The sequence below is a fragment of the Dreissena polymorpha genome, chromosome 1, assembly GCF_020536995.1.
Source record: "Dreissena polymorpha isolate Duluth1 chromosome 1, UMN_Dpol_1.0, whole genome shotgun sequence".
Lineage (NCBI taxonomy): Eukaryota > Metazoa > Mollusca > Bivalvia > Myida > Dreissenidae > Dreissena > Dreissena polymorpha.
Genome location: NC_068355.1, coordinates 13180087 through 13204345, shown reverse-complemented (window position 1 = coordinate 13204345; position 24259 = coordinate 13180087). Strand labels below are relative to the sequence as shown.

Here is a 24259-nt window from a genome sequence, read left to right as displayed (position 1 = left end):
CCCAAGACTTGAACTACTCGCAGCAACACTTGGTTTAAAACTTACATCAAGGATTTGCAAAACTCTTGAAATTGAAATCAAACAAGTAACATTATGGTCGGACAGCATGAATGTCATATATTGGATACGAAATAACAGCAGACATTCAAAACATTTGTTGCAAACAGAATTGATGAAATTCACAGAGTAACAAATCCAAGTCAATGGAGATATGTTCCAACAAACGAAAACCCAGCAGACTATGTGTCAAGAGGTTTACCTGTTAACAGTCTTGCTGTTGCGAACAATTGGTGGGAAGGCCCCAGCTTCCTAAAAGAAAGTGAAAACGAATGGCCAAAGAGCAAAATTGATGTGGGTAATGATGGAAAACTTGAAATGCGAAAAACAGCAAAAACACATTTGCGTACATTTTTTGTGTCACAAGAAGAGTGGAGACTTAGCCCGGAAAGATATTCAAATTGGACAAAACTTGTTAGAATTCGAGCATGGGTCATACGTTTTTCTTGAAAACTGCAAAATGAAGAAAGAAGATCGAGTCCGTGGGCCATTGAATGCAGTTGAAATTGAAGAAAGCAAGAATGAAATGATCAAAGAGACACAGAGAAGATATTTTGCAGAAGAGTATGATAAACTTAGTAAGAATCAGAAAGTAGGAATTTCCAGCAAACTGATCAAACTGAATCCAAGATTAGACACCGAAGGGGTGATGAGAAGTGACAGTAGATTAAAGTACTCTGAATTTCTTCCATATGACACTAAATATCCTGTGTTACTACCCAGAAAGAGTCCAGTTACAGAGTTAATAGTGAAAGATGCCCATGAAAAGAGCAATCATAGCGGAACAAACCAAACGCTCTCTGATCTGTCAGTGAAATACTGGATTGTAGCTGCTAGAGAACAAATAAGAGACTGGGAAAGCAAGTGTTCTGAATGCAAACGAAGGAAAGGCCATCCAAAGGATCAAATCATGGCACCTTTACCTAAAGTGAGAACAAAAGTAACCATGCGTGCATTTAGTAATGTCGCAGTAGACTTTGGTGGTCCTTACATTACAATCCAGGGAAGGGGTACAAGACGAGCAAAGAGATACCTCTGTCTATTTACATGCGTATCAACACGGGCAGTGCACCTAGAAATAGCCTTTGGTCTCGACACAAACGCATTCTTAAATGCATTCTACAGAATGGTGAATAGGAGAGGTTTACCAGTTTCAGTGTATTCTGACAATGGCACTAACTTTGTAGGGCAGATAAAGAACTAAGAGAACTAGTGCAGAATGTAGAAAAAAATACAAAATCAAGAAAGTGCTGCTAACCGAGGAATACAGTGGTTTTTCAACCCTCCTGCGGCGCCACACTGGGGTGGCGTACATGAAATAATGATTAAATCAGCAAAACGAGCAATATCAGCAATCTTGACCTCAGCTGATATATCTGATGAAGAGCTCATCACAGCTTGTACTGGAGCTGAAAGTTTGATTAATTCTCGTCCACTAACGTACTAGTCTGCAAATGTTGATGATTGCACACCGCTTACTCCTTAATCATTTCCTGTTTGGACAAGTTGGAGGTCAATTTGCTCCAGACTCAGTTGACAACACAGATTATAGCCCAATTAAACGCTGGAGACGTGTACAATAACTCGTGAAACACTTCTGGAAACGTTGGTTGCGAGAGTTTCTGCCAATGCTTGCTGGCAGAAAGAAGTGGTTTCAACAACACAGACACTTTAGGACAGGAGACGTTGTTCTTGTTGTCGATCCTGAGCAGCCTAGAGGTCGATGGCCGCTTGGTAGAATAGTGGAGATTTTCCCAGGAGCTGATGGTCATGTTCGCGCTGTCAGTGTTCGTATTGGACAATCAGTTTTGAAGAGATCAATTACAAGACTTTGTTTAATTGTGCCAGAGGAAGAAGATTAGAGCATGAACTCAGCTTCAAGACCAAGTGCAAGTGTAAAGAGGCTAGTTGAATGTTGGTTGTTGTGTTAAGTGGCATAATAATCCACAAAGCAACCACAGTAACTATTACTGTTAGGAGTAAAAAGTTTTATATACAGATTTGCAATTTGACTCAAAGCGCATAATAATAACTGTATATCCTATATTTGGGAAGACAAACATAGTGAACATTTTGTGAAACTGAAGAGCTTGAAATTTTGCTTGATGTCTTGTAATTACATTTTTGTTTACATTTTGATGATAGAGAATGTATATTATTTGTTGCTTTTATTTCAAACTTTTATCATATATATGCATGTGAAATGTTATCGTTTTGTTTATAAAAATAATGCGATTGTTTGTAGTTGAGAATTTTGAGATTAAAGTGTCTTGTTTGTATTGTAGTCTGATATTACAGTAAATTATAGTTAGTATAGTAATAGTAACGCTTCCACTGAATCTAGATAAGCAAATAGAACAGAAGATATGTCATACTGTGATAGAATACAGTATAAGTCTTATACTTACAGCATTTGATAGAATATAGTATATGGCATACTTTTGAAATTTGACAGAGTACAGTTAGCATAAGCAGTTAGCAAACATCTGGTATACTTGACATTTTGATAAACTAAAGTTTATCAAGGTAGGGGAGAATGTTCTGCAGGGAAATTAATGGATAGCATTTAACCATAAAATTAATAACAACATTGTGTTGCCTGTTGTTATCCCCCGCCAGAGGCGGAGGGATATTGTTTTGGCGTTGTCCGTCCGTCCGTCCGTCCGTCTGTCCGGCTGTCCTTCCGTCCGTCCGGCACTTTTGTGTCCGGAGCCATATCTTGGAAGTGCTTTGGCGGATTTTATTGAAACTTGGTATGAGTATATATATATGCATAAGAGGATGATGCACGCCAAATGTCATTGTACACCATCTGTTAAAAACAGAGTTATGGCCCTTTGTATCTTGAAAAAATGCTTTTTACTATAGGCACTTTTGTGTCCGGAGCCATATCTTGGAAGTGCTTTGGCGGATTTTATTGAAACTTGGTATGAGTATATATATGCATAAGAGGATGATGCACGCCAAATGACATTGTACACCATCTGTTAAAAACAGAGTTATGGCCCTTTGTATCTTGAAAAAATGCTTTTTACTATAGGCACTTTTGTGTCCGGAGCCATATCTTGGAAGTGCTTTGGCGGATTTCAATGAAACTTGGTATGAGTATATATAGGCATAAGAAGATGATGCACGCCAAATGTCATTGTATACAATTTGTTAATAACAGAGTTATGGCCCTTTGTATCTTGAAAAAAATGCTTTTTACTATAGGCACTTTTGTGTCCGGAGCCATATCTTGGAAGTGCTTTCGCGGATTTCATTGAAACTTGGTATGAGTATATATATGGATAAGAGGATGATGCACGCCAAATGACATTGTACACCATCTGTTAATTACAGATTTATGGCCCTTTGTTTCTTGAAAAAATGCTTTTTTCAGTGTCAAATATAACCCTTTTGTGTCAAGAAGCATATGGGCGGGGGATATCAATTCAACGAATTTGCTTGTTTACTTTAAATATCACTCTGTTGAAAGAGAATTAATTTCACCATGCTCTTGTTTCCTGTAGCAAATTGAATAGATGTTTTGACATTTAAAATAGCTGTTAGAATAAGCTTTGTTTTAGTTCAGTTAAATTTTAGGTTTTATAGAGAAAGCAGCATAGACATGGAAATATGTTATAGCAACACTAGGAATAATAGAAAAGAGTTGTTTTAATGCTTTATATGAAAAGTAAAGTATATTGTGAAATCTTTAAATAACTATAGTGTAATAAAAGTATCATATAGTTGAAAAGTGCAATAGTGTGTGTTTATTATTTTTCCTGAGGCGGATTTAAATAGATCCCTATAGAACAAGCAGCATTTAAACAATTAATACAAGTATTAAAGGGTTTAACACAGCAGAAAATACCTTCCTCGGCATGAACGTCGGCATCCTGACTATCGCGTGATTACCCCCTCCGTCGATGTGTTTGTCTTATTTGTATTTCCTAATAAGTGATTTAATACTGTACGTTAATTTCTTTGGTGAAACATGAAGTAAGTGACAAAGCGAAAGTGCCTACATATATATAGGGTATAAAGTCCGAATTGTCCAGGTGCCGAAATAACTACGATGGAACAGCTTACCAGTCCCTGTCTCCGAATCCCCTGAATTGGTATCTTCAAAGCAGGGGCTAGCACTATTACGCTAATCAACTCATCAGCGCAAGCTAAAAGTAACTCCCAATGACCCCTCATGGCTGTGCCGGTTGAGGTTCAATCCTTTTGGCGGCCATCGTAGCCAGAGAGGCATTAGGGAAAAGGATGAAACGTAGCTTGGTACGCATCTTTGCTGTCCTTCTTACTTTCAACTATCAAACTCTTTTTACTTTGCTTTTTCTCACTATTTACTTTATTTTTTTGTCACCACCCTTCGCGTAAATGTCAAGCTTGATGGCCGCGACGTACGATGTAGATGTAGAAAGACCCATAATTCCCAATCTAAGGATTGTCCGACGCAAATTTCCCCAAAGTCTGCGTTGATTAAATAATATTTATTTTTAGATACTGAGCACGTTGTATAACCATATCGGTCCCCCCTCTCAAATGAAACGCCATATCGGTATCCCTCTCGGATGTGGTACCGGTAATTCTCGGATAAAAACATGGTTCTGTGATGAGGAGTGGGGACAAAATATGTGTTTTGGACCATGAAGGAAACGCAGTACGTCAAAAGTAAGTATTTCACGGAACAATACAACCTTTGACTTATGTTTGTATGTACTTTTTAATTTTCCATGAACTGAAGTTTAGATATAAGCCACACAGTTTGACGTTGCACGCTTGACTATCGCATCGTTGTGTTGTTTATATGACTTTCCATTCATAATAATACCCTTAAAATGTCAAACTGAGATAAATCAGCTGTAATTATCTTAAATTTAAAATATGCATCAATTAAACGTTCGTGACATTGTCGAAAATTGTCATTTTTGGTTTGCATGAAGTTAAATTCATGTATTCCTCTTTTTTACGGGATTTCAGCGCACAGGTAACCTTACGGATTATTCTCAGATACATAATACATTTGCAGGGACCATGCATTTCATTTGCTAAAAAAACGACGCAAAAAGCAGAGAAAATCAAAAACATCAGACGTATCAAGGTCCTCTGGCGTGCCGAGAGGGTGTCACCCCATGCGCTTAAAAGTGCGACGAAACAAAACTTAAGCCTTCCTGAAGACTTGGAATTGAACTACAGGATCTTGTTCGTTCAGTAAACAGGACATGAGCAATCTGATTATATTTTACTTATCTATACATGTATAATTTTGTACCAAATTTTAAACGGCGTACTGACGGCAATACAATCTTAAATATTAGGGATTTATTAATTTATTTAAGGTATTCACTTAATGATCACTTAAACACAGACAGACCTCGTTTTTAAAGGTTCTTAAGTCATTGGGGAAAGCGTTATATTTACTCTTTTTTAAGATTACATTAATATAGTATTAAAAAAATGTTAATGTTTTTATGCATGCCCATATAGAGTGGATATACCGTAAATATGCACCTTTAAACTGTAATCTATGCATACGTTTTTGTTTATTAAAACAATCGATCAGTATGGTGTCCTGTTTCTAGCAAAAACAAGAATTGTTTTGTTAACTTTTATACAATTGTAGTAATATATACAATTTAATATGAGTGAAGATGTAATTAACGTTATTCACGTTATTGGTTATGCAATAGACAACACACCTAACGCACCATAGCAGTAACTTAGGCGGAAATTCCTTTTCTGAAAAGTAAATAATCATCAAGCAAATTCTACAAATAAACATAGTAATTGCGCCCGGAATCAGTGTTTAAATATTAAAAGTTCTAACTGTTTTAAAATAACTTACGGCAAGAATTATTCTTATTTATTACATAAATATGTTTTATATGTAACTGAAAAATAATAAAACCGCATCATTTAGTTTTTGAATTACTGTAGTATCAGCCTCAGTGCGTAAAGGTATCCGAGACAAATAAATATTTGTTAATAGGAGAGCAAACGAGTCAGATAAAAGCGCCCGGAAAAAAAGCCATCAGATGTTGCCGTTCATGTGTATGCCAGGTTATGTAGACCAAGCTATTTACTGTTGGTAACTTACGGAATAATTATTGAACTCTATAGTTGGCGATGGCAAATATACATACGCGCAAATTCGCCGTGTCACATTATCTTCGAATACATGTACGCTAAAATCAGAAATACAATCAGTGACATTCACAAATAAACGACCAGCTAGCTACACTTTAGGCTAAGGCATACACAAAATTGGTGTGTCTTATTGCCTGACGACCCTTATGTGCATAATTGTCTTACAATAATAACTTACTAAGAATTTATAAATATTTCTGCGCATGAGATTTCACACCTTTCGTACAGGTCATAAGCATGGACATGGTTACATGGATTTGGTGATGTTCGATCAGGTGTTAAGGATCATGCAGAATATCTGTATCTGTATCTGTATGGTACTCGAAACTAGCTCACTTCTGAGCAAAACTTATCGAGGGTGTGGTGTGTGCCCTTTGATGTTAAAATGTTAGTAGCCCGATTTTATTAGGACACTTTTGAATTGTTCACTTTTAGTACAAGTCACTACACTGTCTGGTAAAGAGTTCCAGTCCCGAATAGTACGCGGAATAAAAGAGTATTTATAAATGTCAGTGTTACTTGTTGCCAGTTTGATGGATTTAGAATTATGGTTACGTTGTGGGCGTTTGTTGACTTCTAGGAGATTGTCAGCGGGGACGGCCACCAGGTCGTAGATGATCTTGTGGAAGAAAACCAATCGTTGGTCTCTACGTCGGTCCTTCAATGGTTGCCATTTCAGTTCTTTAAGCATTTCTGGTACGCTGCTCTTGCTTTTGTAGTTGTTACAGACAAAACGTGCTGCACGCCGTTGTACTCCTTCCAGTTTGTCAATGTCTTTTTGAAGATATGGATCCCACACAATGCTTGCATAGTCCAAAATTGAACGTACTAGTGATATGTATGCCTGCTCTTTGAAGTTTTTGTTGCTGTGTCTTAAGTTTCTCCTGATGAATCCAAGAATACTGCTTGCTCTGTTACAGACTTTATTAACATGTGTTGACCACTTTAAGTTTTCACTGATCTGGACTCCTAGATATGGATTATCTTCAACTTTTTTTAAGAAATGGTTGTTCAGAGAATAGTTAAATGTTGATGGTACACGTTGTCAATGCATTGTCATGAGATAACACTTTGTTTCGTTAAACCTCATTCCCCAGTTTTTTTACCATTTTTCAAGTGAATGTAAGTCCTTTTGTAAGTTGATATGATCTTCAAAAGAGTTTATTGGTCGATACAAAAGACAATCGTCGGCGAAGAGACGTACTTGTGATGTTACACTTTTTGGTAGGTCGTTGATGTGGCACAAAAATAGTAGAGGACCGAGCACTGTACCCTGGGGCACTCCTGAGTCTACTGTGCATGTAGAAGAGGATTCACCTTCAACAATAACTTTTTGGCTTCTTTCCATTAAGAACGATTGAATCCATTTTAAGATGTTACCCTTTTTTCCATAATTTTTCAGTTTGTATAGTAGTTTCCGATGTGGTACGGTATCAAACGCCTTACTAAAATCTAATATAACCATGTCTATTTGTTTCTTTTTGTCATACATTTTCATAATATCATCCATAGTAAGTATTAACTGGCTTTCACAGGAATAAGATTGCCAACGGTGTGTTTGCGATGGATATCTTACCAATATTTGCATCTGCTTAATGTGGACTTATTTAAGCTTCACCCGATATTTAAAATTGGGTTAGAACACTCATTTATAGATACAAAATGCACATCTACCGACTTTGACATTTTCGGGGTTGATACCTGAAACAGTTTTCTAAGTCAAAGCCTGTTTTGCAAGTTTTGATTTGTATCACATTTATTAAACCCTTAAAGACATGTTACAATTAATGGCTAGCTTAATTTTGTTCATGATAAAACTAGTGTTATAATTAAAATCAAATTGAACAGTAATCATTAAATAATTAATATTTAAAACGAAATTTCAGTCGGGGTTTTCAATATTTTTTTAATCTTATATAAGCAGCAGTAGACCAACTGTATCGAAGAGGTTGCCTGTGAAGGTATAATCACATATTGGAGAGGGATATCCGTGCTTCATACAGTAGTTAGATTTTCAATATTTTTGACAATGTCAAGGGTCTGTTCTCGTTTTAAATAATATCTATCATTATTTAATACAACTTATTTTATCAAAGCGACCAGATGTTTGCATTTACACGCAAAACACATTTAAAAATAATAAAACTATTATTCAATAGCGGGACCTCCCTCAACTGTGTAGCTTAAATATAAGTTATTACTAACAAAACAAAAAAGTAAACAAGTAATTGCAAAGCAGAATGGTTCTCATGTTCCCTGCAATACTTACGTTGAATGACTCCTGTCCCATTTTAACAATAAATTGTTGTTTTTGTGGTTGAACGTCCACACAGAACCATGTTTTATTCCGAGAATGACCGTTACCGTATCCGAACGTTTCATCCGAGAGGGGGATCGATATGGTTATACACCGTGCTAAGCACTCTCTTACACTGTGGTTCATTACATTCACTTAAATATGTATGTTGAGGCACGAACGACAACCATGCTAGGAGAATGCGTGCTAAGTGGACCGATCACTTGACGCCTTTCACGTTTTAGGGACCGTAAAGATCATGGGGTGTTTTTAAAACACCGTCTTGACTTATTCCAATTTTCCCGGCAGAAGGTAAACAAACAATAAGTTGGCTTGTCCGGCAAAGTTGTTTACACGTTTTTTCCAATCAACATTTTTAGACGGATACAATAATGCCCGTCATAAAATTCCAGCATGTTGTTTCATTCAGCAGCGAAGACAAGGTTCGTTGATAGATGAAAGCGTTATCCTTCCATAATTTTAATGTGTTTTCGCGACAAGTTTCATGTAAATTTCGTCGACATCTCAACACAGGCAATCGGCATTAGTTACTACCCCCTCCCCCAGCTGCTACCCCCTTCCAAAACTCTCAAAATTGTCCATTTATTACACAAAATAACAAGACAAAAAAAGTAAGTTAAAACAAAAAATCGTTTACTCGTATATATATATATATATATATATATATATATATATATATATATATATATATATATATATATCCTCGAGTATCCTAACATCGTGGTAATAACGAAAGTCGGCCTTGCGCGACGTAAACTGTCAAGAGATCTTGGTTTAACACTTAAATATTACATCGATTATTGGTTAATGTTACTACGGAAGATAAAACAAAAAACATGCAACAAAATATTATATAATCTACCTTTTCATTGCATACCCATTGCTCAGCGTCTCGGTCCCTGTGTATCCTAAGTTCGTAGTAAACATTCCAGGTTAAAATTGATCAACTTCTGGTTTCAAAATGTTAATTTTTTTGCATTAGGCCAATCAAAACAATTGACCAGTCGCCAAATTATCGATCGCTCCGCCCACATAGTCACGTGGTCTAGTGATTAGAAAACTCCGACAAGCAGATCGCAATTATAGCGGATTACGTGAGGGAAATTCTATACTTGTAATGATGTATTATGCTCTTTTCTATAATATAAATTATTAAAGCCGCACACTAAACTAAACTGCTTTGTTAAACGTTAATACAATCATAAATACTTGAAGAGAAATGGCGTAATCAAAATAAATGAGTTAACGGCAGACTGACTATCAGAAACGTTTCTTATACATTTTATATAGGGAGTTGATGAAAAATCCGTTGTAAAAATGAGCATTTATTTCATATTTCATATTGAATTTGAACTTGTATTCAACCGTCTGACAGTGAACCCGGTGGCTATTCATATATAATTTTGAAAATATTTTTATTAAATGCAAATGACATATCCATATCATGATGGGTTTTTTGTTTATTAAAAATGTTTAGATCTTTGTTTTATTGTGTTATTTTAAAAAAGACACCGAATTTTTTTATTTAGACATAAATTTAATTTTGATTGTAACCATAATTTAATACAGGCCTAATTTCGTGGTTTCATTAACAGATAGTCTAATATGCATTTTATTTCATTTATGTTTAATGCGAACCTGTTACATTTCACAATCAAATAATGAAATGTTGGTATTACGGTGCTGTTCACGAACATTCGAATTGAAAACATTTAGCATATAATGCATTTGCTTATTTATAACAAGATGGCCCTTATATGTTAATTGCAATTTTCACATTTCTCCCCGTATCAATATATGTTGTTTTAGAAATGTTGTTGTTGTATTATAAGCCGTACATTTTACACTTGAAGTCGCTCTAAGCTGTCTTAGCCGCGTTGAAATCACCCTTTTTCGTTTTTACTTTAGTTAAAACAATATTTGAGTTAACAATTTATAATGATTTCCCTTGTTTATGATCCACAGAAAATAATTATATAATTGGAAATCATTTAAGTAATTAAATAGTTTTCTTTTCTTGTGTACAGTACCTAACAATGCCTTAATGTTCCTTCATTCTGAGATCCACGCAACATACTGTTATTTATTAATCATCGACAATTACGCTGAGATTAATAAGCACGTGTGGCAATTATTATGTTGCCCAAACTGCTTAATAATATTGTGCATCATACGGTATAACACGTTTTATAGAACACACACCTGGTGTGGTTAAACTATTTAGTGTGTTTGTTTTCTCATTACTCGTTCATATGTTCAAGAAATAAAAGATAAAATAATAACCTTTTATAAAGTATGTATAGCACCTACAATTTTGAATAATGATCGAAAAGTAATGATCATGCATTTGATATAAAATCTGTGTAAACTCTTAAAAAATACGTCCATTCCATATGTACAACACGCTTTGTTTGTCGGACAAAATGGCGGCCAGATAAGCGTTGCTGAGGGGTGTGTGAAAAATCGATATCTGATTGGCTGATCGACAAAATGTGGGCGGAGTTGGCGACTGGTCAATTGTTTACTGTAACTAATTAACTTTCATTAAGCTGTGCATTTTTTATTTGGGATTAACAAGTTCTTACTTTTAACACTGAAAATAACAAAAACACTATCTACGTATGTCTCATTAAAACAGGACTTATTCCTCGGAACCAGCAATGGCCGGATGCAGTAAAAGGGATCCCCAATCCTTACATAATATAATTAGCTGCGTTTACATAAAGTAACATTACAACTCAAAATGGACGAAAATTTCGTACAATATTTCGTAAAATAAAGCTAAACAATGAAAAATCATTGTTCCTTATGGTCATTGTCGAAATTTCAACGCCAGATGTGGTCTGGTAGACTAGATATTTGTGGATACAAAATGCTCGTTTTTTAATTATGGTTTTAATATGGTACCATTTTAGTGTTCATGTGTCGAATCAATAGATATACTCGCAGGAAATTAACATGGAATTTATTGTGGTCACAAATAAATAAAAACGAGCATTTTGTATCTACAAAAATCTAGTAATCATACCACATCTAGCGTTGAAATTGTGGCTATTGCTATAAGGAAGTCTGATTGTTTTGGTGTTAACTTTATTTGACGAAATACTTTACAAAATTTTCGTTGATTTTGAGCTTTTAAATAGAGAATTTAACCCATTTAACTCAGTGCTATTTTATTGCAGACCATTGATTGTAGAAAACAGCTAAAATATCAAGTCACTTTAACAGAAAAATAAAACATTGCTTGGCCTAATATTTAAATACTCATTTGCATACGCGGCCCTGGAAAGGTCACGTAGTCTGCTCTGTAAACGAAAAAAATGGGGACAACACTTTGGGGCGTTATATCGGTCATTTTTCACGCGCTATGAACATGGAATAGTAAAATATCATTTTTTTAGAAAGGTGGTAATACATTTATTCTTATTTACCTGTTTGAATAGCATTTTCGTTGAATTTCTTCTCGGACGCTGTGTAAACAAACCGCTGTCAGTTTTGACATGAGGCACGCGGAAAAATAACGCACGCGACGAGAGGTCACGATAATAATGGATACAATGATGTTAGAACTCCCACGATGTTGGGATACTCGACGATACAACTAATCGATTTTGGGGGTTCATAAAAAGCTTAAAAAATTACTCATGTGGTGTAGCACCTTTGAGGGATGATGGGGTCTTAAAATCTAATCCTAAGGAAAAAGCTGAAGTCTTAAATAAACAATTTTCTTCTGTTTTTACTAATGACACAAACAGCTCATATCCAGATCTTGGTAATAGCCCGTATAAAAACATGCCATCAATTAATATTACGGTAAATGGTGTTAAGAAACTCCTACTCAAACTGAATCCTTACAAGGCCGCAGGGCCAGACCAAATCAAACCCAGAATCTTACAGCAGGGGTTCTGAAATATGCTGTCCGGGTCGTCAATTTACCCTTCTGGGCAAGCAGTTTTTGAAAGCTGGCTTGTCCGGGGACAAGTAAAATTTCCCTGGTAAAATTTGTTTCGAGAACGAAACTTCAATATTTTTTGAAAATAAAAAAAAAAGTTTATATAAATAGCTTATGATTAATCTGCGGACTAGCACACTTTTTTAACTGGAGGTTTGTTATTTTCCGATAATAATTATTTAATGTGGTAAACCAGTCCACGAGTATATATAGCAACAGTCAATCACGCATAAGAAAACAATTTTAATCAGGGACCTATGTCCCTGTTTTAATAGAGAAACCAGCACACATGTGTATAGCAACAGCCAATCACGCATAAGAATTTTAAGATAACACTTTTCGTACATTGCAAATGGCCGCATACATGTTCTAACGACCTGCATTCGATTTTTATATAATAAAACCACTTCAACGTCTAGCCATGACGCTAATCAGACCAATGATAAAATCAGTTCGGCGTCGGAAAAAAAGAGAAAAGCCAAGTATGAATATGATAAACACACGACGCCAAGCGGAAACGAGAATTTTTTGAGTCTTGGCTAATTGTTTTTCCTTGGCTTGAAACGTTGCTGATGTGTGTAAATGTAAACTTCGTAAGGATCCTTATCTAGCGGATAATTATATACTTATAATTAACGGAGATTATTTTATTTCAAGTGCATTGTCTAGTCATGTTGAGATTATTAAATATCCGAGATGGTATCATGTTAGTCGAACTTGTTGACGCTCTCAAATATAAAGCTTTATTTTTATATTGGTAATATTTGGAGTTCCAAAGAATTTAGTCCACATAAAAAGTATCTCTAAATTCTTTGCGCGTCTTATAAAATAAGACTAGTATCATGTGTGACTTAAACGTGATCTTATTATATGCACATCTTGCTTGTATTTTTTGTTCAATTTTCTAGTTAACTATGTTTATAATTTAAAATAGAAGTTAACAAAAGTGTATGCTTGTATTATTTGCTTAATTAGTAATGACCTTTTCCTTTATCTATCTTAAAAGTACGGACAAGTACTTCTTTGGTACGGACAAGTGAATTTGTGGGTCCAACTTGTCCGTGGACAATTAGACTCTTAAAATATTTCAGAACCCCTGTACGGGAATGTTCAAATGAAATTGCACCTATTTTTACAATTCTTTTTAACAAATCACTTATTTCTGGTTCTGTCCCTTCTGAATGGTCCATGGCTTTTGTAGCTCCTATTTTTAAAAAAGGTGAAAAGTACCAAGCTAGTAATTATAGACCAGTCTCATTAACATGTATTACTTGTAAATTGCTGGAGCATATCGTTGTTAGTATCTTAGACCATCTTGACAACTTTAATATCCTGGTGGACAACAACCATGGCTTTCGAGCCCGGCGGTCTTGCGAAACCCAACTTGTGGGTTTTATCCATGACTTAGCTTCTACCATGCAGAGAGACCAGATGGATGTTGCCATCATGGATTTTAGCAAAGCCTTCTATGTTGTACACCACAGTAGATTGTTGCTGAAACTAGCCCATTATGGCATCACGGGCACTACACACTCTTGGATTAAAGCTTTTCTTGGTAACCGTAGTCAACAGGTTGTTGTAGATGGGGCAACTTTCAGCATGGCCCCTGTAATTTCTGGCGTACCCCAGGGATCAGTTCTTGGGCCTCTTCTGTTTCTGCTCTATATTAATGATCTACCTTCGTCTGTGAAGTCAAACGTCCTTCTATTTGCGGATGACTGTGTCATGTACAGATCCATAAAAACTTTGGCTGACACTATTCAGTTTCAGAGAGATCTAGATTGTCTATCATAGTGGGAGCTGAAATGGAAGATGTCTTTTAACATAGAAAAATGTCATATCATGCATGTTACGAGAAACCGTAAACCATTAAAAACAGCCTACACTCTTCACAATCAACCTCTGTCTGTTGTAAACCAAGCCACCTATCTTGGCGTTGAAGTAAGCTCAACTTTAAACTGGTCACCTCACATAAATAAAATTAGTAGTAAAGCAAGCCAGAGCTTAGGTTTCTTTAAACGAAACATTCATTCTTCTAAAATGGAAACTAAGGCAGCGGCATATAACAGCATTGTTAGACCATCCTTGGAATATTGCTCTAGTGTGTGGGACCCTTACCATCAGAAAGATATTGATAAAATTGAAAATGTTCAGCGTCAAGCTGCCAGATTTGTAACAAATAATTACAGCAAGACACCGGGCACGGTCACAAATATAATTAAGGATTTGAATTGGAATACCTTGCAATCAAGAAGACAACAAGCTAGACTCATTTTGTTCTATAAAATAGTATATAATCATGTTGATGTCAATCCCCTTCACTATCTCACTCCATTACATTAGACACTCATGCCATCACCATCACATGGCATACCAAATACCACCAAGTACAGCTGATTACCACAAATTTTCTTTCTTTCCAAGAACAGTTGTACAATGGAACACACTTCCATCTTATGTAGTCAGCGCTGATACGATTCCTGGATTTAAATCAGTGCTGTCTACATCAGTGTTCCTTCCTTAGATCACATGATTCTGCTTTTATCCTGTTTTTAACTCGCCTATTCTCACCACATGCACAGTTGTATATGTATATATTTAAGTCTTAAGGGCTTAAGGTGTTAGGTTTTGCACCTTTTTTTATCACTGTTGATAGGATTTTCCTGAGTGGATTGAGTAACTCGGGAAACCTATCAATCTATTTCTTTTTAACCCCTCACACATGGCCATAATGTATCAGTATTGAACATAGCCATTATTATAAAAGAAGAAGAAGAAGATATATCATGGACGAACCATCTTTCGAACCTCTTAATTTTTGACACGTCAATTTGACTCAAATATAATATTGAAAATAGTGATACCCGGGATTGGTAACTTCCAAATTTTAGGGTAGGGATGTGCCACTGAGAGTTCTGAAATGTGACCCATTTTTATACTGGAACTCTGATAAAGTAGACCCATTTCGATACAAGATTTTTGAAAAAGCAGACCCATTTGTGTACGACACCATTGAAAAAGTGGACTCATTTCAAATACTAATAACTAAGACAGACTAAACATATCAAGTATAAATTAATATCTGATGCATAATTAGGCAGTGAACTGCAATTGCACTTTTAAAACACATAATTTATATGATTATTAGATCAAAATGCATAACAATTAACTTCTCGTCACTTGATAAACTAACGCAGAAAAAATACGAACATTTTATTTTTCAAAATAGCATACCTTTATTTACTTTTTGATACCCATTTATATACAAGAATGAAATTTGTCATACCCATGCTTTTATATTCAAGCAAATTTCTGATTTAAGTACCCATATCTTTACTTAGATACTCAAAACCATACCAATATCTATAATTTTAGTCGAAAAGCACACCCCATATTTTTGGCACACCCCTATATACCCATATTTAGAAAGTTACCCCCCCCCCCGGCATATATAACAAGGTAGATGTGACTTAGACCCTTGAATTTCTGATTTGGGATTACCAGCCAATTTCTGAAGCTGATTACCAGCCAATTTCCGAAGCTCACTACTTCATCAATTTTCAACCGATTTGATAAATATTGGTATCAAACAACGCAGAAGACTTTATTCTAAACGAATAAACCAATGAATGTTTGCATAAGTCTACCATAAAGCGGTCATCAAAAAACAAATTTGCAACAACATTTCCTAGAATTGATCTGATTACCACGAAAATACATTGCAAACGTGCATAATTCAGTTGGAGAGTCATTCACATTGTACTTATACATCTCATACAAGGTGAAGAAAATTGAAATTATTTTTTTTTCAAAACCATAATATTATATAGCAATATAATATGGGTGAAACGACCCACTTGTAAGAGCAAAACGACCCAGGGCAAAACGACTAGGGGTGACCTAGGGCGAACAGATATTAGGGCGAAACGACCCAATACCATGGACCTCTTGAATTTTGAAAATGGATTCATGAGTTTCATGTTGAGGATATCTTTCATCTGGAACACCATCATGGTTACTTTGGGTGACCCATTGCCAAATGAGCATAGGATGGTTGGCATAGGATGCTGTATTGGTTTCGGCTTCAGTGGTATTGATCTTATTTGCTGTGCACAGTCACCACCTTGGTAGGATAAAGTTTCTAGACTGGCAATACAGAAAAAGAACAAAAATTGGGAAAAGTACAAATATTCTCCAGCAAATACATGTATACATGTAGCGTATCATAAATATGCAAGCAGTAGACATTGGTGTGTAAAGGCAGTAAACAATAGTAAAAAGCTTCGGAAGAGTTAAAAAAAACAATAAGGCCAATAAACTGAACAGATTTTTCAGCAGTGTATTTGTAAAAGCGGAGTTAGAGATTGGGGAACACATGTACAGTCGAAACCCAATGGCTCGAACTTGTCGGGACTGGCAAACAAACGTTCGAGCCATCTGTAATTCGAGCCATCCGATTTCTATTAAACTTTTGTTTACGAAGATATTTATCTTCGGTTATAGTGTTCACATATTTCTTAAAGTCAGTACTACTTTGTACTACTTTCTGCTTTTGAATTAATATGAACCAAGTATATACTTAATACTCTAATTCTTTATGTACCAATATTTTAGTTAATTAATGTCATCTTTTACTCAAATCAATTAACAATTGACTGGATAACATGTTTGCAACCAGTGTTATATCAATTATTGCTTGCCTTTAATCTAGCTGTCCTAATCCATTAACAGTTTATGCGACCCGAAGCGAGTTCGAGCCATCCTAACAAAAGAACATGTGAAAATTGTGACCGGGACTGTGAAAATAGTTCAAGCCATCCGATAATTTGAGCCTTGCAAATGCGAGCCATCCAACAAAATTTTGTATGAATATATTATAGCAATAAAAAATCAGTGTTTTGATGAGAGTTCGAGCCAACCGGAAATTCGAGCCAAGTGAGTTCGAGCTTCCTGGTTTCGACTGTAGGTAATAGATGACATTAAAATGTTAAATGACATCAGTTTTAGTGAAATTGAGGTAATTAACAATTAAAAAGCAAAAATAACCAAGAGAAGTTTGCAAAATTGCTTAGTTCAGCTGCAAATGAGCCATTAAAATTGAATTTTTATCTTCCGCCAAAGTAGGGGGATATAGAATTGGCATTGTCCGTCTGTCAATCCGTCCATCTGTCACAAACATTATTTTTGGTGGGGCATATCAATTCAACGAATTTGCTTAATAACAAATATTTACAATGTATGTTGATATCTTATATCTATTCTGAGATATAGCCCTTAGCAGTTTTTTGACAGACTGATTGACGGAATGAATGAAGGACAATACAAATTCTATATCCCTCCACATTTGGCATGGGATAAAATTAACCCACCACTAACTTCCTAGGGCATCTGAAAAAAATCCAGTAGAGCTTTGCAATAGCCTTTCTCCTGTTACTGGAATAACTCCAAACACTGCATTGCAAGGAGAACATCAGATTGGGCTTCTGGAAGTCCTTCTTGGTACTTTGAAGATGTACCTTAGCCAACAATCAGAACAACTATCAATCAAGTGTTACTTTTGGCTCATGAATGTAGTTAGACATATGTGATGGCATGTTTCAATGCACACCTGTCGATGCGACAGTATCCAAGATAGTGGGCAAAAGGACTAAGGAAATAAGGATTTTCAGCAAACTTGAAACATGATAAATTGTAACAATGGATTAAAGTACCGACTTCATATACTTTTTAGGGATTTATGAAATGCACGTGCAAATCAATGATGCAGACTACCTTTCAGATACAAACTTAAAATATTAAAAAGAAATCTAAAATGTGAATTTATGTCATGCAAAGGAATTTTTGCAAATTGGGAGTTCAGTCTTTTTCTTCTAGCAAGGTGAAAATATTTGACAAGATTATTGTTAGAAAATTTTAAAGGACTAACATGTTTGTGATTTATAATTTATTGTCCCCTACCGGTTTCACCAGAGGGGACTTATGGTTTGTGCTCTGTGCATCTGTCTGTGAGTCTGTCTCTCTGTCACACTTTTATGGATCCTGCGATAACTTTAAAAGTTCATATTTTTCATGAAACTCGAAACATGGATAGATGGCAATATGGATATTATGCACGTCATTTCATTTTGTTCCTACGTCAAAAATTCTGGTTGCTATGGCAACAAATAAAAAATTCTGACAATGGTGGAGCCGGTAGGGGACATATATTGCTTGGCAATAGTCTTGTAAAATCTCTGTTTAATCAGATTCATATTCGTGAAATTCTTGTTATGCTGAACAATTAAATGAAACTGAAAAAGTGAAATACAAGATATTGAAAGGTAAAAAATGATGTATAATTTATTTAATTAATCCATCAATAACACACACACAAACTTAATTGAGTTTGTTTATATTTTATTGTGATTTCCCCATTTAATATTTAATTTAAAAAAACACTCTTTTACCTTATTATTAGTTTATAACATTGAGAAAGCATATGTTTTAATTGTGTATGTAATAAGATGCAGATTATTGCAAGTTTTACATGAAAGGATACTAAGTTAACATTATTGTAATTGTTAAGAGAAATTTAAGAAGCAGTTTATTATTTAAATTTAAAAGTGCAGTTTAACATGAGCAATTGTAATTCTGTCCTTTATAATCAAAATAATGTTTCATTTGTCCCAATTTTATGATTTATCGCGCTATTTTTTACGATCCAAATGGCACAGGCTGTAAATTATACAGCAACACAATTAATGTCACGGGCTTAATTTGTTTACAGTCATATGTGTCTGTCCAAGATCTTGTGTTACATGAATGTTACAGAAAATTTACAACTCTGAAAAAGGTATTCTTGTCTTAGAATTTTCTCTAATTGTAATAAATATGGGTCGTGCTCTGTGAAAAGGGGGTTTAATGCATGTGCATAAAGTGCTGTCCCAGATTAGCCTGTGCTTTTATGATATTTTTTTGTTTCAAGAAAGTCTCTTCTTAGCAAAAATCTACATGTAGTTAAGGCAGAAAGTGTCGTCCCTGATTAGCCTGTGCGTACTGCGAAGGCTACTCCGGGAAGACACTATGCACATGCATTAAAACCCCCTTTCACAGAGCATGACCCATATAAAAAATACCACATTATTTTAGAACAATCCTGCGGATAACCTGTTGAAGCCAGAGGGAGCTTACAAATGGAAATGTGCAACACCTGGGGAGAAAAATGTTTCCATAGTGATTCAGGCATGTAATTTGCATTATCATAACATTATTAATAAATTGTAGAAACAAAAGCAACGTAATTCAATTATATTCAAATAGTTGAAGTTATGTTCCAAAACAACATATTTATAGATCTGTTGAAATGCTTATAATTCAGACAACAGCAATGTTTATTTTTATTGGCCCTTTATAGTCATGCATGAATGCAATACTGACATGATTATTAATTTGATATTAAGCTAAAATCAAAGTTTATTTTTATGACCCCTTCTTCGAAAAAGAGGGGGTATATCGTTTTTGGCCTGTCTGTCATTCTGTCCCAAAACTTAAACTTGGATAATTTTTGCAATATTGGAGATAGCAACTTCATATTTGGCATGCATGTGTATCTCATGAAGCTGCACATTTTGAGTGGTGAAAGGTCAAGGTCATCTTTCAAGGTCAAAAGTAAAAACAAAACAATCCAACAGAAGTAATAAGCTTTAAAAGGGAGATAATTTTTAAACCTGCCAAATGATATATTGAAATTTTATTTCAAAGCGGCGCAATACAACATCTGAGATGACAAACACATCTCTTGTTAATCATATCCTTAATCATGTCTGATTTTATTGATTTTAAACAGACTTATAGCTTGTCTGCATTTGCTATAAATTCTCAACACTCACTTGTTGCCTTTTAGCTGGAGAAGGCCTCCCAGATCCACACTATTGACATTGGTAATGAGGGTTCGGCCTTTGTTGAGGTGTTGGTGGGGAAGTCCTCTTTTACCTCGGACCATGAATACCAGGTTGGTAAGCAAGCACACTCATATGACACAGGTCATTCTTCACATTTATGCTTTATATCATCTAGTCCTGGGGGCCTACAAATGTGTTGAGTCTCAAAAAGATGTGGTTCAATCCCAATCATTATATCCAGTTATTTAGGTATATTTACATTTTACAGATAATACTATTATTATTGTTGTACACTTTCAATTTGCAATAGGGCAGGTTGTTATATTGCTAAGACAAGTAAACATATATCTGTCTGTTTGACAATAATTTTACATCTATTTATGTTCCTGTTAACACATAATTATCATTTCATTAAGGCTAGTATATCCTTATACTAGTATTATGCAGCTTCTTAAATATGTACCTAAGTGGTAGAGGCTTAAATACTTAGCAAAGTGGTTAATGACCCGTATTAGTGTGATACAGGGTAGTACAAATATATCTTCTCAGATCTTGTGGGGTCGGTAAGAAACAGTGAAACATATTGATGATACTGACTATTGTACCATTGTCTTCCCTCCATACAAGCGACAAAAGACTGAACCTATCTTTTATGTATTGTATGCATGGTTTTGTTCATTTTCTTGATAACATTAAAAAACAATTTTTTACTGTAAAAGAGCCACTATTTACCCAATATGAAACAATACAAAGTCTCAAAACACAGAGCATAGCTTTGACAATAAAACAAGTTACTGAAGAAATCAGTACCAAGTCAGATAAATCCAGACCTGTCATTCTGCTGTGCTGGCAGGTTCTGCTAGTGGCCTCGTCCTTCATGACCCCCCTGGAGGCCAGGAATGGCACCAACCGAGGCAGCGTACGCATGTTTGACACCAGCCAGCTGTCTGCTACAGCTGCCAAGGAGAAGTGGGACCGCGTGAAGATTGTGTGCACACAGCCCTTCAATAAGGTAGCCAGAGACACGATAACAGATATGAATTGCCCTCTTAGAAAACACTGAAATGCATGTGCGTAAAGTTTTTACCCAGACTAGCGTGGTTAAATGCATGTGTGAAAATATTATATCAGATTTGTGTATGTAGTGTGCACAGGCTAATCAGGGACGACCTTTTCTGCTTTTTTTGTCAACCCTTTCGTCCAATCTGGGATGGCAGTTTGCGCATTTAGACACATTTTCTCAGAACTCGGCTCAAATCAGTTTTGCATAAAACAATATGTCTGGACTGGCCCTTCATCAGTCTTGTTAACAGATTATAACTTTCCGACCTGCAAATGAAAACAAAGGAGACTAGACAGAGATGTTAAATAGCTAAGCATCAGAACAACAAATTTTAGTTTATGAACGCTTTAGGTATCTGATTGATGAGTGATCAGATTGATAAATATGATACAGTATCGTTATCTTATCCGATTGAAGTTGTAAACTTCTGTTGCTTGCAGTATTCATTATGTTATTCACTAATCTAGACATTTTGTTACTCAGTAGTAGTAAAGTACAAAGGAAATAGTAAAATGTGGTTATCAGACAATCGAAGTTTGTGTCCATATTTTGTTCCTTATACTTTAATTGTTCATAAAGAATATTTATGGTTAGTAGACAATAGAATTATCTTGAAACTTCTTGTTTGAGCTTGATTGATGATTTCAGACCAGCACATATGGCCTCTCCTTTGTGAAGTTCCATTCTCCACCTGAACCAGGCGATACTGAGGAGCCGGTAAAAAAGGGTTTGAAAACTCCACCCATAGTGCAAGCAATAATTTATCAAAACCAATAAGTAAACACATATATTTCTCCAAGTCTTTTTGTGGAAAGCTACATAAAGCTGTCACTGATAAATGTCTGTGCGTGCTTTATTCCTAGGTCAGTATTTCCCGACTGTAAGTTCATCAATCTGTTTAACACCAGTCTCACTACCTCAAAGGTAAAGGTCACTATTTGAGGTTAAAGTAAAGTACAGTTTGTTTGGACTGTCACATTGTCATTCATCATGCAATTTTAGAATAGCTTACCATGAATGTCCATTATAAGGAGACAGTGGGACTGAAAGGTCACGGCTTCTTAGTGAAGTCAAAAGGATAATATCTCTAGTATAATTGCATTATTTATCATGCAATTGCTTTCCAAATATGTTGACCATGTGATGACGGAATGTCTGTATGTATTTCTTCTGTTTTGGCTTAAAGGACAAGCTCTTGATAAGAGGTCAAATTTTAGTATTACATGTATTCAACTTTTCCGGACTTTAAATTCATGATTGATAATGCCATTTTTCAATAACTTACTGCACATGTTCACCTTACAGTGTTGGCTAGTTGCCTGTAAGACCTTTCTTCCTTACTCATATTACAAGTGCACACTTATGTCCATGCCCTAATGTCCTCATTGGGTATATTACAGCCTGTTGGTACTGTAACATTAGCATCAAACATGTGATTTAAAAATGATTTCTCATTATTTTTCACCTTGTGGAGAAGGTGTTTTCAGTGAAAGTTCTGTTCCATTTGTGCAAAGGTTTATTTCAAACTCAAGGGGTTAAAGGTAAAACATGAGCATGGTTTAGTTTATTTATTTATTGCAAGCAATTCTGAGCATGTGCTCACATATTGTCAACAGGCATCATTTTTTTTACTACCAATCAAATGTCATTTAAAATGTTCATTGTTTTTATGTTTTCTCCTAAATGTAAGTCAGCATGTAAGTTTTTAACAGACTCTTGTTCATTCCAGTAGTGATGTACATTCTTTTAATATAAACTTTAAGTTAATTACCTGTATTTGAAATGACCAGGCATAAGTTTTTAAGCCTCCCTTCGAAGAAGGTGTCATATAGCATTCTCAACATCAGCCTGTCTGAGTGTCCAGATGTCCGTTTGACATTTTTTATGTAATGACAGATTTCATAGTATGTGAAGACCATGATAAGACTGGATTGGGCCATAATGTCTGTCTACTATATCTAAAAATAAGGTCACACTTAGGGGTCAGGAGTCAAAGAAGCCATTGAACTGATTAAAAACGCCTGTATAAGCCAGTGCTGTGCCATATAGTGATGGATTATAAAATAAGTTGGCACAAACTTAATGCATATTGGTGTGACAAACTGCTTGTGTTCAAAACTGGTCTTCAAATCTCAAAGGACAATGTCACACTTAATTGTCAGAGGTCAAGCTTGGCCATAACACGTCTTTGCTTTGTAACCCATCAAGAAATTGTAAAATAACTTACCTTTCTGAAGACAGTTTGTCATGTGTATCACCTGTCTCCCTATTACAAAGGGCAAGGTCAATTCACTCTTGGAGGTCGTATGTTAAACTTGGCCATAAAACAGCTTGTATTTTTTTTTTACAAAAGTAGAAGAGGCACTCATGCCATTTAAACTTACATACATTGTATTGTGTTTGTTTTTTGGTATTGATTTATTCTCTGGAATATGGACTATTCTGCATTTCAGAAAAAACTTGGCTTCTTTAAACTGAAAGATGATGGAAATGGCGAAGTAAAAACTGGGTCTATATTCACCAATAGAGACAAAGTTGAGACACCATCAAAACCTCTCTCAGGTGAAATGTTCAAAAAGACTTATTTTGTTTTAAATTTTAACATTTTTAGCTTGACTATTATATATGAAATATATATAGTGGAGCTATCCTACTCACCCCGGCGTCGGCGTAAGCATTCCCGTTAGCGTTCCCTTTAGCGTGCAAATGTTAAAGTTTGCGTACCACCCCAAATATTTTCAATGGGTCTAGACATATTGCTTTCATATTTTGCATACTTCTTTACCAACATGACCCCAACCTATAAACACAAGCAGACAACTCTATCAAGCATTTTGTAAGAATTATGGCCC

The 24259-nt window shown here is 35.4% G+C and overlaps 2 protein-coding genes across 7 annotated transcripts in view; both read left to right on the top strand.

The window, feature by feature from the left end:
• The first annotated feature begins 517 nt into the window (after positions 1 to 517).
• On the top strand, positions 518 to 1261 carry LOC127865140 (uncharacterized). Its single transcript, XM_052405030.1, has one exon. The coding sequence runs from the start codon at positions 518 to 520 to the stop codon at positions 1259 to 1261; it is 744 nt and encodes a 247-aa protein (XP_052260990.1).
• A 3032-nt stretch (positions 1262 to 4293) lies between these two features.
• LOC127871494 (DNA repair protein XRCC1-like) overlaps positions 4294 to 24259 on the top strand; it is a 75453-nt gene continuing 55487 nt past the window's right edge. For 4 of the 6 annotated variants that reach the window (XR_008045386.1, XR_008045375.1, XR_008045397.1 and 1 more), the window contains exons 1-6: positions 8766 to 8934; positions 19593 to 19685; positions 20347 to 20454; positions 21198 to 21356; positions 22056 to 22124; positions 23861 to 23969. Coding sequence is in view for 3 of the 6 variants with exons in the window: in XM_052414467.1 (XP_052270427.1) it covers positions 8884 to 8934; positions 19593 to 19685; positions 20347 to 20454; positions 21198 to 21356; positions 22056 to 22124; positions 23861 to 23969 (589 nt within the window). In the remaining 3 variants the exon portion in view is untranslated. Of the gene's footprint in view, positions 4324 to 8765; positions 8935 to 18197; positions 18343 to 19592; positions 19686 to 20346; positions 20455 to 21197; positions 21357 to 22055; positions 22125 to 23860; positions 23970 to 24259 lie in introns of those variants that run through there. The other 2 variants (XM_052414478.1, XM_052414476.1) reach the window with 2 other exon arrangements.